The 15,760-nt window shown below is 50.6% G+C and overlaps 5 protein-coding genes across 5 annotated transcripts; 1 reads left to right on the top strand and 4 right to left on the bottom strand.

The window, feature by feature from the left end:
- Positions 1-2,292: 2,292 nt before the first annotated feature.
- EI90DRAFT_2654733 (uncharacterized protein) lies at positions 2,293-3,695 on the bottom strand. Its single transcript, XM_039053407.1, has 5 exons — positions 3,194-3,695; positions 3,044-3,140; positions 2,936-2,986; positions 2,825-2,869; positions 2,293-2,770 (listed from the first exon to the last, which is right to left on the bottom strand). Exons 1-5 carry the CDS (start codon positions 3,292-3,294, stop codon positions 2,450-2,452), a joined length of 615 nt encoding a protein of 204 aa, XP_038919933.1. The 5' UTR covers positions 3,295-3,695; the 3' UTR covers positions 2,293-2,449.
- A 1,950-nt stretch (positions 3,696-5,645) lies between these two features.
- Positions 5,646-6,411, top strand: EI90DRAFT_2654701 (uncharacterized protein). Its single transcript, XM_039053406.1, has 2 exons — positions 5,646-6,165; positions 6,218-6,411. Exons 1-2 carry the CDS (start codon positions 5,788-5,790, stop codon positions 6,302-6,304), a joined length of 465 nt encoding a protein of 154 aa, XP_038919932.1. The 5' UTR covers positions 5,646-5,787; the 3' UTR covers positions 6,305-6,411.
- Positions 6,412-8,033: 1,622 nt separating this feature from the next.
- Positions 8,034-8,519, bottom strand: EI90DRAFT_3043060 (uncharacterized protein; the record flags this gene model as incomplete). Its single annotated transcript, XM_039059227.1, has 4 exons — positions 8,034-8,081; positions 8,163-8,238; positions 8,313-8,330; positions 8,388-8,519. Coding segments are annotated over 4 exons (240 nt in total), but the record flags the coding sequence as incomplete, so codon positions are not given.
- Positions 8,520-9,518: 999 nt separating this feature from the next.
- Positions 9,519-10,555, bottom strand: EI90DRAFT_2654636 (uncharacterized protein). The gene is made up of 2 exons (XM_039053405.1): positions 10,265-10,555; positions 9,519-10,215 (listed from the first exon to the last, which is right to left on the bottom strand). Exons 1-2 carry the CDS (start codon positions 10,291-10,293, stop codon positions 9,744-9,746), a joined length of 501 nt encoding a protein of 166 aa, XP_038919930.1. The 5' UTR covers positions 10,294-10,555; the 3' UTR covers positions 9,519-9,743.
- Positions 10,556-12,312: 1,757 nt separating this feature from the next.
- EI90DRAFT_3013672 (uncharacterized protein) lies at positions 12,313-13,245 on the bottom strand (the record flags this gene model as incomplete). Its single annotated transcript, XM_039056684.1, has 6 exons — positions 12,313-12,425; positions 12,487-12,562; positions 12,598-12,648; positions 12,713-12,809; positions 12,870-12,961; positions 13,087-13,245. 6 exons carry the CDS (start codon positions 13,243-13,245, stop codon positions 12,313-12,315), a joined length of 588 nt encoding a protein of 195 aa, XP_038919929.1.
- Positions 13,246-15,760: the final 2,515 nt, after the last annotated feature.

The following is a 15,760-nucleotide window of genomic DNA, read 5'->3' as shown; positions in this document are numbered from 1 at the left end:
CCGTCCAGTGTTCGTGATGTAAAGTTACCGCTCGCCACAACACGGCGTCTTCGTGGAAGTGCTGCTTCAACTTGCAGGCCTCGGCCACCCTCCCCGCTCACCATCTTTTTCCCTCGAACGTCACCAGCTAGTAGCTTATACACATTGAAAAATATGCTTACTAATTCTGATATAGACTACAAGTACCGCCAATGTGTGAGTGTTACAAGAACGTTTTTCAACGATCATGGCGTTGTGTTGTCCCAAGCTTGAAGCCTAACCGCCCCCAGACATACAACCCTATTATTGGATAACAATTTTGGAAGAAACGCGAAAATTAGTCAGCCGCAACATATTGCTTTCAGGGGAGCCCAGAATTGTATGCGAACCCAATCGTTGAGGTACATCATGGCTGGAAGCACTGAAGTGTGCCGATGAAGTTGGGTTTGGTATACTTCACGCCTCCACTAGCCCTCCCCGCTCCCCCACGTCGGCGTATATGGTGGCGGGCGCGATCGCTTCCATTTCCAATAACCGAGAGCTATCGTAACAAGTGCAACAACTCCTATGATAACACTGGACGCTATAACTGCTGTGTGGTTAGGGCCACCGCCTCCATGGGGCGGAGTTGAGCTGGTGGTGACACTAGTGGCTGAGGAGCCTGTGTTGGAGGGGAAGTAGAAAGTAGATCGGCTTGTGGTGGCGGTAGTTACAGTACCCGACGATGTTGTCGAACTGTTTCCGGACTATCCAGAGCATAAAAGGGTAGATGGAAGGCACAAAGGCGTAAGCTGTATCGGGATTTCGTGAAAGTGGGTTCAGAACTGACTTTGGACGAGATTGAAGCAATGCTCTTTGAGATCACAGAAACCCGCTAATGGGCGAGTCGTCCGTACATCAGCCCAAGGATTGAACAAACGCCTCGCAAGCTCGGCCAATGAACAAGGTGCTAACCGACAAAGCCGAGGTAGAACCTGAAAGCCAACTCCCAATCTGTGGACCCGGCTAGGGGAAGAAAAGCCGTATTGTCAGGTAACGGCCTAAAGAGAGGGACAATCAGGTAGAGATGCATCTTACAGACCTGGATCACATATGCGGGACTTGTCGCCCCCAGCCCATTGCTCTCTGACAGAACGAAGTACAGGGTTTCATATATGTATTCAACTTTCCATATCCACCTGATGAACCACATAATTAAGGCATTCCATTGTGAGCATCGGCCGGAAGGATAAAAGGGACGACCAACGCACCAAAGGATAGGATTTGTATCGATGGAATAATTCTCCAACATGTTGTCACCATCACCAGTATGATTCCAGAGTTGGATCGTAGCGGGCTCCTGCACATGGATATATTGCATGCCATCAATACGAAGTGCGCATACAAGACATGATTCAAAGAGCTGAGAGTCAGCTGTCGAACCCTGGCCACTGCCAACCCTAGGCTCGACGCATAGAACTCACAGTACAGTTTGCCCAGGATATGTAAAAGCGGACTTCGTACGTAATTAATGCCGGCAGCTGGGTCTGGCGGGGTCACTGTGCATGCCTGGGTGATCTGAGCAGGGATAGAGAGCGCCAAAAGAAGGGCGCCAAAAGTGGTAAAAGGGCTTAGGTTTGCTATCATCATACTGATTTGTTCTTTGTGGTATCTCTCCCACTGGTTGCAGGCAAGGTGCTATGGATTACTAGTATGTTAATATAGAAAGAAGTGGGGAAGGACACCGGAGTAACTTAAGTACCGCATTCGACGACAGTACTGCTTGTCTGCCGGGCTCTTCTCACTTTGCAATCAGGTTGAGGGATTGAGGTGATCCTAATTCAGACTGATGAATTGCTTAAGACCTATCGACCCATTGGTCTGAATGCGAATCAACCCAATCCAGCCGGCCAGGCCATCACTATATATGACTGCTTTCAACATTTTTCCTCAATTGATCAACCTGGATCGAATTACGAATCGTATTGCGCGCGCGACCTTCAAGTTACTGATCTGATGCACATCACGAAAACCGGACAACTGCTCCAGAGGGGACCTTGCTGCACACTTGTGCGGTGTTCGTGATGTAAAGTTACCGCTCGCCACATGCACAACAGGGCGTTTTCGTAGAAGTACTTTCTTCAACTTGCGGCTTCGGCTTCCCTCCCCGCTCACCATCTTTTCCCCTCGAACATCACCAGCTAGTAGCTTCTACACATTGAAAAATGCGTCCGCTAATCCTGATATAGACTACAGTGCCGCCAATGCGTATGCTACGATCATGGTGTTGGTACCATTGGATAAAACTAGTTCACGTAGCGTGTTATCCCAGGCTTGAAGCCTAGCCGTCCCCAGACATACAACCCTAGTACTGAGGCATCGGGATCATTATTAGATGACAATTTTGGAAGAAACGCGAAAACTAGTCAGTCGCAACATATTGCTTTCAGGGAAGCCCATAATTGTATGCAAACCCAATCGTTGAGGCACATCATGGCTGGAAGCACTGAAGTGTGCCCGTGGAATTGGGTTGGGTATACTTCACGCCTCCACTAGAGGTATATGGTGGTGGACACCTTCGCTTCCATTTCCAATAACCGAGAGCTATGAATGCAACGAGTGCAACGACTCCTATGATAGCACTGGACGCTATAATTGCTGTGTGATTAGAGCCGCCACCTCCAAGGGGCGAAGTTGAGCTGGTGGGGACACTGGTGGCTGGGGAGCTTGTGTTGGAAGGGAGGTAGGAAGTAGATCGGCTTGTGGCAGCGGTGGTCACAGTTCCCGACGATGTTGCCAAACTGCTTCCGAACTATTCAAGGCGTAAGCTGTATCGAACTTTCGTGAAGGTGGGTTCAGAACTGACCTTGGACGAGATTGAAGCAATGCTCTTTGAGATCAAAGAGACCCGCTAATGGGCGAGCCGTCCAATACATCAGCCCAGCTTACCCAAGGATCGAATGGATAAGGTGCTAACCGACAAAGCCGGGGTACTAACTGAAAGCCAATCCCCAACAATTTGACCCGGCTAAGCCAGATTGTCAGGAAGAGAGGGACAAAACAATTGAAGATACATCTTACAGACCTGAACCACATATGCCGGAGTTTCCCCCCTCCCCCCATCGCGGTCTACTCCAACGAAGTACAGAGTTTCATATATGTATTCGGGCTGCCATATCAACCTGATGAACCCATAATTGTAAGCATCGGCTGGGAAAAAGGCCGATTAACGCACACGGAGATGGGATTCGTACTGACGGTCCAAGTATACAACACCGTGTCACCAGTACTCGTACTCTGATTCCTGAGTTGCATCGTAATGGGCAGCTGCACCATAGAACATGAACGTATTACATGTCATCAATCCGAGTGAAGTACGCATACAAGATATGGTTCAAAGAGCTGGTCAGTCGAACCTTGCTGCTTCCAACCCTGGGCTCGACGCGTAGAACTCACAGTACAGTTTGCCCAGGATATAGGAATCTCGGTTTCGAACGTAATACCGACGACTGGGTCTGGTAGGGTCAGTGTACATGCCTGGATGCGAGCAGAGAGCGCCAAAAGAAGGGTGCCAAAGGCGGTAGAGGGGCTTAGGGCTGGTATCACCATACTAATTTGTTCTTTGTGGTATCTCCCCTACCAGTTGCAGGCAAGGCGCTACGGACAGGTTAATATATGAGGAAGGACACCGGCGTAAGTATCTCATTGACACCGTCAACGTTCACCCGACAGCACTGCTTTCCCCAAAACTCTTCTCACTTCCGCATCCAGATTAAGGGATTGAGGTGATCTTAATTCAAACTGATGAATTGCTCAAGACCTGTCGACCCATTAGTCTGAATCCGGATCAACTCAATCACCTCGATCAGCTGGGTTTCCTGACGCTATCGCACACATGCAGATTATCACCAACCCCTGTGCCCCTGGCCATGATTACTATGACTACTTGCAACATTCTTCCCCAATAGGATCAAATTGTGAATCGTATCTCGCGCGCGACCTCCAGGTCACTGATCTGATGTAAAGCTACCGCTCGCCACAACAGGGCATCCTCGCGGAAGTGCTTTCTTCAACTTGCAGGCCTCCCCGCTCACCATCTCCCTCCCTCGAACGTTACCAGCTAGCTTCTACACTGAAAAATGCGCTTACATAGACTACGTGTCACCCGTGCGCGAGTGCTATAAGAACGTTCAACGATCATGGGGTGTTGGCACCATCGGATAAATTAGTTCACGTAGCGTGTTGTCCCAAGCAAGCTTGAGATTATGCATGATGGCCAACAATCCCGTGCAACCCAACCATTGGCACGTAAGTATTATAGAAAGAACTAATGCGAATAAGCACGTACATATTTGTGGACATGATGAGTGCATTCACAGGGTTGTCCCGAGGTGTTTGATCCTCCCGGACGTCCACCAAACGGTTCCAATGGCTCAGCTGACAACCCATTGTCCGAGGAATGGTCACTCAAAACAGGCCTCCCGTCCCCAGAATCCGAGCCTTGTTTTCATTTCTCTCACTAAGTTGACAAGCAACGCAACAAGTACGCAGGCATCATTGCGGCGCAAGTATATAGAGCTGCAACCTCTAGGAAGTGAATCCGAGCCAATAGGGGTTATCCGTGGACGAGGAGCCTGGCCCATGTTGGAGAGGGGAAAAAAAGTGATGCTTATGGTGGCGATTCCGTCTTCTAATTTCCCCGTCCCTGCGTGGTAGTATCTGTTTGCTGACATACAAGGTGCTTGAAGGGGGATTTGTGGTTCCGGGTAGAACAGCATACCCTATCCCGACCACTTGGGATAGTACGCCTTGTCCTGTGCCACCGTCACTGGCAGTCATTGGAAGAAGTCACTCTGATCGCCAACTTCACCGGATTTCCGGTGGATCAGCTCCTGGGAACGTTTGCCAGTCGTGAAGAAGGTGCCAACACCAACTGGCCAGTCTGTGTCGACGAACGACGACTACCTGCACCGCTTCAGCCGTAGCGACTGGAGCACAGCCTATCCAATACTGGGAGGCGAGAGTGGGGGAGCGGCTGAGGGAGTGGTGCATCGTCGGACCTATAGCCCTGGTGATAGCGCAAAAGCTGATCAGTCTGCACGCTTACACCGAGCACTTATGGGTTCCGAGTCTACCGTTCTCTACGCTGAAGAATGGAGGGACACATGGCATGACGGAACTCGAAGTATCAACTTGGTTGATGTGGAATATTTTATAGCGAAGTTTATGCTCATGCGTGAATTTTGTAATGAATGGATTCTGATAAGGCAATCCGAGCTACTGGAAGACAGGAAGCTAGAGAACTTTAACTGATGATTTTGCTCAACGCACGTCTGTGAGTATTTGTACGTACACGAAATGCATGCAATATACGTAAAATAAACGACTGACTGGGGGAAAATTTACTCGAATTATCTGGGGATTTCCCACAACAATGCAGGTCCATTCCGGGAGGTTCCGGTCACTCAACAACAAATAACTGGTGGACGCCGCTGTCGCGCAAGGCCCGCCACTCTCCTCACAACTGCCTTTCGACGTTTGGTTTTGGATTTATGATATGTTTCGTGCTTTGCGCTATCACTATTTCAGAACACTTTCCCCTTCTGTCTTCAGTACATTCTTCACAACTGTGTTTTCCACGCAGAAGTCGTACAGAGACGACTGGGTTAGCTAGCGAGTATAAGGGAGTGAATTATATTGTCATTGTCATAATGGAAAAGAGGACCCGCTACGGAGTAGCGGGAACAATGCCAACACGAATAAACCACACATCGACCACGGACTCCAACAGCAGTTAGCTAGTAACTGGCTATCGTATATTGGGGGGGGATGGGGAATAAGACATATAATAGAAGTGTTTGTAGAAGGGGAATTTTTTATAGATGTAGAAGCGACGAGCTGGGAGAAAGGAAAACATACACATGTGGCTTGCGCGCAAGTGAGACTTGGAAGACGGGGCGGGCAAGTGGTCACTATGGAAGTCGTCGGCCTAGTCCTCGGCGCCTGAGGCAGCTGGTGGGTCAAGCGAGCCGAGCTAAACACGATTTCGAGATCCTGGAGCGGGTTGTGCTTGAGCTACCAGCCGCGACCGATAAGCTCGGAGGCGCTAGAGCCCGGAATGTAAGTCACGGTGATTTCGGTGCTGAAGTCCACATTTGGGTCCTCCGCACCACCCAAGTACTATGTAGGCCAGCAAACCAAGGAAAGGTAAGTCGATATTATATTGGGGATCGAAGGCACGTACAGATGGTCTCCGCAGCCTCTCCAGCGACCTTCCACGGTGCACGTAAAAAACAGGAAGTGGTGCATCTTGAGGGCGATGACCTTATTGATGAGCGGCCGATAGTCGTTCCATCTTTAAGACTATAGGGTTAATTCATGCAAGTCAGAATAGATCGGATAAAGGGTGTGGCTACGCACATCACGTCGCCGACGCCCGAGACCACCGCTTCAGGTCCGAGCTCCATCGGGAGTTGAGGTGACCAATATGCTTCTCTCCTGATGGTCTGATTCGGCGCTAAATTCTGTTGCGGTGATAGCCTCAATGTTGTCAGGGGGTGGATAGCAGGGCCTTTAACGTCCTCATCATCCGGCCATCAGTATCAAAGTCCATCACTTCGTCAATTTCTCCGTCGTACATCTAATCCGTTCGAACCGAAGCGGCGGGAAAAGACACTGGTAAGAGGTTTGTCAATGCAGAGAAAATGATAAACACCTACCTTTAATGTCGAATGCGGTTGTAAACTTGCTAAGGCGTTAAACAGGTTGAGAGGCGTGTGGATGGGACTTCGCTCAGCCTTTATGCGTCTGCTAGGTACGTGCAGACTATGTGGTGCTGTGCATGGGAGAAGTCTGGTATATTGGGGGGCTATTACTGTTGAATTTCTTGTGCGGCGTCGCATTACTCAGCTTTCTTGGTCATCTTGCTACTAGCTTGCTTATAAAGCAGAATTCTTTGTGTGTGTGTTTTTTCTTTTAGTCTTTCCTCAGTTCACGTATGTGTATTCTAGCGTTCTACACTAGGTAACTACTCTCAATATTATTACATATGTAGAGCGTTGATCGAAGCGCGAATCGACGCGTTGCACGCGCAATCTTCACATCACTGATTTAAATGCAAAGTGGCGTCTTCGTAGGAGTGCGTTCGTTGCCTTGGATCGGCCACCTTCCCCTTTCACCAACTTTCTCCTCGTCACCTCAGCTGGCTACCACGTAATGAGATGCGCCTGTCGTGACATGGCCTGCAGCTGCAGTGCCGCCAAGATGTGAGTGCTGTATGTAGTGCTGTTCAGCTGACATGAGGTATCGGTATCATTTGGATCAAAGCAACAGACAACTTTGGAAGAAATGGAATTAGTCTAGGAATGCACTCATAACATATTGCTCTCAAGGAAGCCCGAAATTGTATGTAATTCTAATTATGGACGGAAGAACTGCGGATGGAGTTGTGTTTACTCCACGCCTCCGCTAGCCCTCCTTTTACCCGCGCGCTGGGGTATATGGTGGTGGGCGCGATCGCTTCCATTTCCAATAACCGAGAGCTATCGCAACAATTGAGACAACTCCTATGACAGCACTGGACGCTATAACTGCTGTGTGATTAGAGCCGCCACCTCCACGGGGTGAAGTTGACCTGGTGGGGACACCAGTGGCTGAGGAGCTTGTGTTGGAAGGGAAGTAGGACGTAGATCGGCTTGTAGTGGCGGTGGTTACAGTACCCAACGATGTTGTCATTGTTGAACTGTTTGCGGACTATTCAGGGCGTAAGGGTAGATGGAAGGCACGAAGGCGTAAAAGTGGGTTCAGAACCGACCTTGGACGAGATTGAAGCGATGCTCTTTGAGATCAAAGAGACCCGCTAATGGGTGAGCCGTCCAATACATCAGCCCGGCTCTACCCAAGGATTGAATGAATAAGGTGCTAACCGACAAAGCCGAGGTATCAACTGAAAGCCAATCTGCAACATATGGACCCGGCTAGGGGAAGAAGGCCAGATTGGCGGGAAGAGAGGGACAAAACAAGTAGAGGTACATCTTACAAACCTGGATCACATATGTTTCCACGGACGCCATCCGTCTTTCACAACGAAGTACAGGTTCGTATATGTATTCAGGGATCCACATCTTCCTGATGAACCACATAAGTAGAGCGTTCCATCGTAAGCACCAGCTGGACAGACATAACAGGAAGGCCAACCAACGCACCCTGGAGAGGATTCGAACCAACGGGCCAATCCTCCAACATCGTGTTAATGTCACCACTCCGATTCCAGATTTGGAACTAGCGGGTAACTGCATCATAGAACATGAACGTGAAGCATGCCATCGATACGAGGAGCAGTGAAGTGCGCATACAAGATATGGTTCAAAGAGCTGGGAGTCAGTCGAACCCTTGCTGCTTCCAACCCTGGGCCGACGCATAGAACTCACAGTACAGTTTTCCAGGTGTATAAAATAGGGGAACTCGAACGTAACACCGACGGCTGGGTCGGGTGAGGTCAATGTACATGCCCGGGTGCGAGCAGAGAGCGCCAAAAGAAGGGTGCCAAAGGCGGTAAAGGGCTCAGGGCTGGTGTCGCCATACCAATTTGCTTTTTGTGATATCTCCCCTACCGGTTGCAGGCAAGGCGCTCAAGGCGCTACGGGTTAATATATGAGGAAGGACACCGACGTAAGTATCTCATTGACGGCCAGGCTCTTCTCATTTCCGCATCCAGATTTGGGATCGAGGTGATCCTAATTCAAACGCTTACATCCGGACCAACTCGACAGCTGGTTCCTGACGCTATCGCACACATGCAGATTATTACCGACCAAGCCATGATCACTATGGCTACTTTCAACATTCTTCCCCAATAGGGTCGAATTGCGAATCGTATCCCGCGCGCGACCTCCAGGTCACCGATCTGATGTAAAGCTACCGCTCGCAACAACAGGACGTCTTCGCGGAAGTGCTTCCTTCAACTTGCAGGCCTCACTGAGCCCCCCGCCCACCACCTTTCTCTCTCTCGAACGTCAGCTACTGCACACTAAAAATGCGCTGATATAGACTACAGTGCCACCCGCGTGAATGCGACAAGAAGTCCAACGATCATGGGGTATTGGCACCATCGGATAAAATTAGTTCACGTAGCGTGTTGTCCTAAGCTAGCTTGAGATTATACATGGTGACCAACAATCCGGAGCAACCAACCATTGGCACGATAGCGTTATGGAAAGGACTAATAAGCACGTACATATTCGTGCACACGATGAATGCATTCACAGTGTTGTCTCGATGTGTTTGACCCTCCCGGACGTCCCTCAAACGGTTCCAATGGCTCAGCTGACAACCCATTGTTTTTCCCCTTTGAGGGATGGTCACTCAAACAGGCCTCCCGTCCCCAGAATCTGAGCATTTTCTCACTCCAAGCCGACTAGCAGTGCAACAAGTACACAGGCATTATCTTGGCGCAAGTAGAGCTGCGACCTCTATGAGGTGAATCCGAGCCAGCGGGATTACCCGTGGACGAGGAGCCTGTGTTGGAGAGGGAAAAGAAAGTGATGCTCATGGTGGTGATTCTGTCTTCTAATTTCCCCGTCTCTGCGTGGCGGTCAGCTACCCCATCTGTTTGCTGACATACTAGCGACTGTGGTCCACCTGCTTATCGGTACCTCCACGCTCGAGGAATGGACATGCAACATGCACAGATCATGCCGTCCAGTGCATTGCCATCACCAGGCGTCATGGATGCCTTGTTGCATACCCTATCTCGATTACTTGGGACAGTACGCCTCGTCCCAACTTCACCGGATTTCCGGTGAATCAGCTCCTTGCGTTCTTCGATGCCCCGTTACGAAATACACATGCCAGCCTTGGGCCTGGGAACGTTTTGCCAGTCTGTGTCGTTCGTCTACTTGCGCCGCTTCAGCCATAGCGACTGAAGCGCAGCCTATCCAACACTGAGAGGCGAGGGTGGGCGGTTGAGGGAGTGGTGCATCGTCGGACCTACAGCCCCCAGTGATAGCGCAAAAGCTGATCAGCCTGCACGCTTCCACCGAGCTCTTATGGGTTCCGAGTCTACTATTTTCTACGCTGAAGAATGGAGGGACACATGGCTTGACGGAGCTCGAAGTATCAACTTGGTTGATGTAGAATATTTGCAGAGTCTTATGCTTCCTTACCTCATGCGAAGATTTCCTGAATGCTGTAATGAATGGATTCCTGATGGGGCAATCCGCTGCAGCTTCGGATAAACCTCGGCAAATCGGAGAGCGACTGGGAGAGGTAAGCCAGAAACTTTAACTGATGATTTTGCTCAACGCACGTCCGTGAGTATTTGTACATGAAATACATGCACGACAATGCAGGCCCATTCCGGGAGATTCCAGTGACTCAACAACAAACAACGCCAACACGAATAAACTACACATCGACCACGGAATCCAACAGCAGTTAGCTAGTAACTGGCTATCGTATATTGGAGGGGGACGGGGAATAAGACATATAACAGAAGTGTTCGTTGAAGGGGAATTTTTTGTAGATGTAGAAGCGACGAGCTGGGAGAAAGGAAAACATACACATGTGGCTTGCGCGCAAGCAAGACTTGGAACTAGACGGGGCGGGCAAGTGGTCAATTATAAGACGAAAAGATGGACTAGCGATGTTGTCGCTCAGTCCGTTGTACGTGAACTAAATATATTAGAATAATCACTAGCGATGTTGTCGCTGGTGTACGAGTGTTCAATACATGAGGTATGAAGGACAAACAAGATATAACCAACTCACCTCAGTCCCGTTGTACGTGAACTTAGGAAAGGTTGGGTTGCCCAAAAATTAAGACTTTATAGTCAGGCGCTATGAATGCGCACTGACTTTGGCACGGGTGTCACCAAGAAAGGTAATTGGCGAAAATCTAAGACGCCACACGACTCAACATCACCAAGCGTGAGTTGGTCATAGCGTACGCCATTATACCAAGAATTCTAACATCAATATGGAAGGGCCACGAAGTCATCGGCCTAGTCCTCGGCGCCTGAGGCAGCTGGTGGGTCAAGCGAGCCGAGCTAAATACGATCTCGGGATGCTGGAGCGGGTTGTGCCTGAGCTACCAGCCGCGACCGATAAGCTCGGAGGTGCTGGAGCCCGGAATGTAGGTCACGGCGAGTTCGGTACTGAGGTCCACATTTGGGTCCTCCGTGCCACCCGAGTACTATGTAGGCTGGCAGCAAAGTAAGTCGATATTATATTGGGGATCGAAGGCACGTACAGATGGTCTCCGCAGCCCCTCTAGCGACCAATACGCTCCTCCCCTGATGGTTTTATTCGGCGCTAAATTCTGTTGCGGTGATAGCCTCGATATTGTCAGGGGCGTGGATAGCAGGGCCTTCAACGTCCTCGTCATCCGGCCATCAGTATCAAAGTCCATCACTTCGTCAATTTCTCCGTCGGACATCTAATCCATTCGAACCGGAGCGGCGGAGAGAAGACATTGGTAAGAGGTTTGCGAATGCAGAGAAAATGATAACGCCTACCTTTAATGTCGAATGCGATTGTAAACGTTAAACAGGTTGAGAGGCGTGTGGATGGGGGCTTCGCTCAGCCTTTATGCGTTTTCGAGCGTGCTAGGTGCAGACTATATGATGTGGCTGCTGTGGGAGAAGCCACTAGCTTGTTTATAAACAAATTTGTGTGTGTGTGTGTGTTTTTTTTTACGTCTTTCCTCAGTTCACGTTATGTATCCTAGCGTTCTACACTAGGTAACTACTTTCAACATTATTACATATGTAGAACGTTGATCGAAGCGCGAATCGACGCGTCGCGCGCGCAACCCTCACATCATTGATTTAATGCAAAGTGGCGTCTTTGTAGGAGTGCGTTCATTGCCTTGGATCGGCCACCTCCCCCTTTCACCTTCGGTTACTCTCAGCTAGCTGGCTACCACGTAATTAGATGCGCCTGTCTTGACATGGCCTGCAGCTGCAGTGCCGCCAAGATGTGAGTTGCTGTTCAGCTGACATGAGGTATCGGTATCATTCGGATCCAAACAACAGACAACTTTGGAAGAAATGGGAATTAGTCTAGGGATGCACTCATAACATATTGTTCTCAAGGAAGCCCGAATTGTATGTAATCCTAATTATGGACGGAAGAACTGCGGATGGAGTTGTGTTTACTCCACGCCACCGCTAGCCCTCCTTTTACCCGCACGCTGGAGTATATGGTGGTGGGCGCGATCGTTTCCATCCCCAATAACCGAGGACTATCAGTGCAACAAGCGCAACAGCTCCTATGGTACTACTCGCTATAATTGCTATGTGATCAAAGCTGCCACTTTCAAGGGGCGAAGCTAAACGGGTTGGGACACTGGTGGGGCTACTGGCGGATGAAGAGCCTGTGTTGGACGGGAAGTGGGAAGTAGATGGAAGTAGTCGGTTTGTGGTGATGGTGGTTACAGTATCCGACGACGTTGTCGAACCATTTCCGGACTATGCAGTGCGCAAGGGAAGATCGAAGGCATGAGCACATAAAAGCGGCTTCGGAACTGACCTGGGATGAGATTGAAGCGATGCTCTCCGAAATCACAGAGATCCGCTAGCGAACCGCCCACCACATCAGTCCGGCCCTACCCGGGGATTAAGTGGACAAGATCCCACTAACCGACAAAGCTGAGGGAGAAGCGGAAAGCAAACTCCCAATCTGCGGACCCGGCTGAGGGAAGAAAAGGGCAGTTTGTCAGATAACGGCACGAAGAGAAGGAAAGAGCTGCATAGACCTGGATCACATATGTGGGGCTTGTCGCCTTCAGCCCGTCATGGTCTACTAGAACAAAGTACACGGTTAAATATATAAATCCGATGTTGCTAATGGCCCTGGTGAAGCACGTAAGTGAGGTATTCCGTTGTAAGCATCAGCCGAAAAGGTAAGCGCACCAGGGGATAGGACTCCGCGTGACGGAATATTCGTTCAACTGCTTGTCCTCACCGCCGGTGTTCTGACTCCAGAGTTGGATCGTACCGCGTGTCTGCCCCGTAGAATATGAGTGTATTGAAGCATGGCATTAATCCGAGGAACAAGGAAGTGCCCGGGCCCGCACAAAAGGGCTGGGAGTCAGTCAAAGGCAACCCGGGCTCGATGCGTAGAACTCACAGTACAGTTATCCCAGAACAAATCAAAGTGGACTCCGTACGTAATACCGACGGCTGGATCTGGAGCGGTTAATGTACATGCTTGGCTGGTCCGAGCAAAGAGTGTGAAAAGAAGGGTGCCGAGGGCACATGGGAAGAGAAAGAAGCTCAAATTTGCCATCGCCAGACGGAATCACAGGGGAAATTAGGGACCAGAATCACCACTGGCACCATAACCCTTGCACCCACTTTCTTCTTCACAGGCTCCTCATCCACCAGTACGAGCCCCATATTCACTTCTTAGAAGTTACAGCTCTACTTACACAGCAGTTAAACCATACAACGCCACCACGGGAGCTGTGCAACTTGTTCCATTTCTGGATTGCTAGTTTCATTTGTCGGCTTAGGGAGCGGGAAGACTTGCGGCTGGATTCTGGAGACGGGAGCCCGGACAATGTAGGTGCTCATTCGCATTGGTTCTGTCGATGATACTAATAGTCTTCCCTCATAGCGTCCTGCGTTCGTTCCGTTCACCCACCATAGAGCCTCGCCCGCGAGCAGTGGGAGATGTAAATAGCACAAAGAGCGAATTAGTAATCGATCCCAACTGTTTGCCGACGCACGATCAAGGTGACATCCATCACTCCGTTGCCATATATAGGTTACTCCATCTAACTTATACTAATAGCGCGGGTCCAGCCGGACGACTGTTTCTCGCCCTCTGATTGGCTCAAGCCTCGCTCTTTGAGGTTTTAACCTTAACCCCGAGTTGGGTCGGTTCCGACGCGCTCCTCTCATTGGCTCCCATTTCGCCGGAATTGGGATTGACGTCCCCTATTGGAATTATGAACTAGTCGCGAATTAGCGCTAGGAAATATGTACAAGTGTCAGACTAAAGTCTGCTCCAAGTGATGAAAAGAAATATCACCTCAGTTCCAAGGATGTGAACTGAGGAGAGAGGAAAGAGAAAAATCGCGCGAGGTGGCTTTTAAGCCATCCTCGACTGCGTTCATCAACATGGATGCCAAAAGTAGAAGCATCGGGCAATCCTTCATGGAAATGCCCGTGTGCAAGATGTATAGTCCAACGGACTCAATGGATGGTCCACAGCGTACCAAGAAAACAAGGATTTCAACATCCCCGACATTGCTCATTTGACATCCATTCGCACTTTGGCTGTGTTCCCAACTGCCAGGTTATACCACTGCGATGGCACTGCGACGGCACACACACTGCACGCCCTGGAACCGTTCAATGTACAGAGTCTCACCAGTGCATTGAAGTGCATTCTCGCTCTCTCATTGGCTAGCCGCACTGCAAGCGACCACTTATGCAAGTGCCAGACCCCCGGTCTTCGTCTGTCAATCATTCCGTGGCTTTAGAGCGCACTTTGGCTGCTTGACGTGACCTCGCGTCAGAAGCAAATCTCGCCCCTCAACAATGACTCAGACAGCCACCAGACTGCTGGTACATGGAATTTCTTTTATCATCGAGGTTCGCACTTCATCCTTGACTCAAGTTCAGATGACGCAAACATACTAACTGTATCATTCGATCCAACTGTCAGGGCATGCCCTGCCCGACCCCCACTCCGCTCCCCCGCTCCGCACCGCTTCTCCCTCTTCCTTTCTCCTCTCCTCCTTTCTTCCTTTCTTTCTTTCTCTCTCTCTCACATGGACCACCTTTCCCGCTGCTCAATGTATCACCGGCGTGCACGCCTATTTCCCCTCCTGTATCTTACCATCCCTACATCGCCGCCACCGCCGCCGCACTCGCCCCGCACCCACAGCGAGCCCTCTCGGGATCTCCCATGGAGACACCCGGAGAGCCGTGGCTGTGTGCAGGGGTGACGTGGCGCCCCCCACGTGACCGATCCCGCATGTATATAATAACGGCTGGAGTGGGAACCGAAGAAGTAGCCTTCTTCTCATATTCCCACTTCAGGCAAGTAGTGTAGTCTCCCCTTTTAATGATAACTCATATTCCCACTTCAGACTAAGTGGTCGGGGATGCTCACCCTGCGACGGGATCGCCGCTACGCACAGCCGCTATTCGTCCCACCGAGTCCCACATGCAGGGACCTCGCCGCTTTCGGAGCTGTCCCTGACAGCAGAAGAAGGCTTCAACCTCATCTCCCCCACCTCCCCCACTATGGTGACCGAAGAGCAGTACGATGAACTGCTGTCCTGATTCCAAGAGCTCCAGGCCATCGTAGAAAGCCAAGCTCAAAACCAGCCCCCAGCTGCGCCTGCACCGGTGCCGCCTCCTGCACCGACACCGACACCCGCCCCCAGACCCAAACCGCCTAAAGTCACCCCCCCCACCGCCTTCTCTGGAGCAGCTGAAGACCTTGACCGCTTCAAGGCCGAATGCGGCATATATTTCCATGTCTGAGCGGCGGAATTCCCCAACGCCCTCTCCCAGATCCTTTTCATCCTGTCCTACATGAAGGGAGGGACTGCAGGGGCGTGGGCGATGCAGCGCACCATCGTGCTACTGACGACGGGCTCCCCCCGGCTCACCATGGACGAGTTCAACACGGAACTCGACGCCATGTTCCAGGACCCGAACCACGAGGCCACAGCCAGACAGAAGCTGGCCACTCTGCAGCAGGGCAGCGACTCCATGGATAAGATCATCCAGGAGTTTGAGATCCTCGGACCCACCTCATGGCTAGGGGATGTGGGGCTAGTAGA

The sequence above is a fragment of the Cantharellus anzutake genome (genome assembly GCF_015039405.1).
Source record: "Cantharellus anzutake strain C23 chromosome Unknown EI90scaffold_9, whole genome shotgun sequence".
In the NCBI taxonomy this organism is placed as follows: Eukaryota; Fungi; Basidiomycota; class Agaricomycetes; order Cantharellales; family Hydnaceae; genus Cantharellus; species Cantharellus anzutake.
Note: the sequence above shows the minus strand (reverse complement) of the source record. Positions and strands in the feature narration are given on the sequence as shown.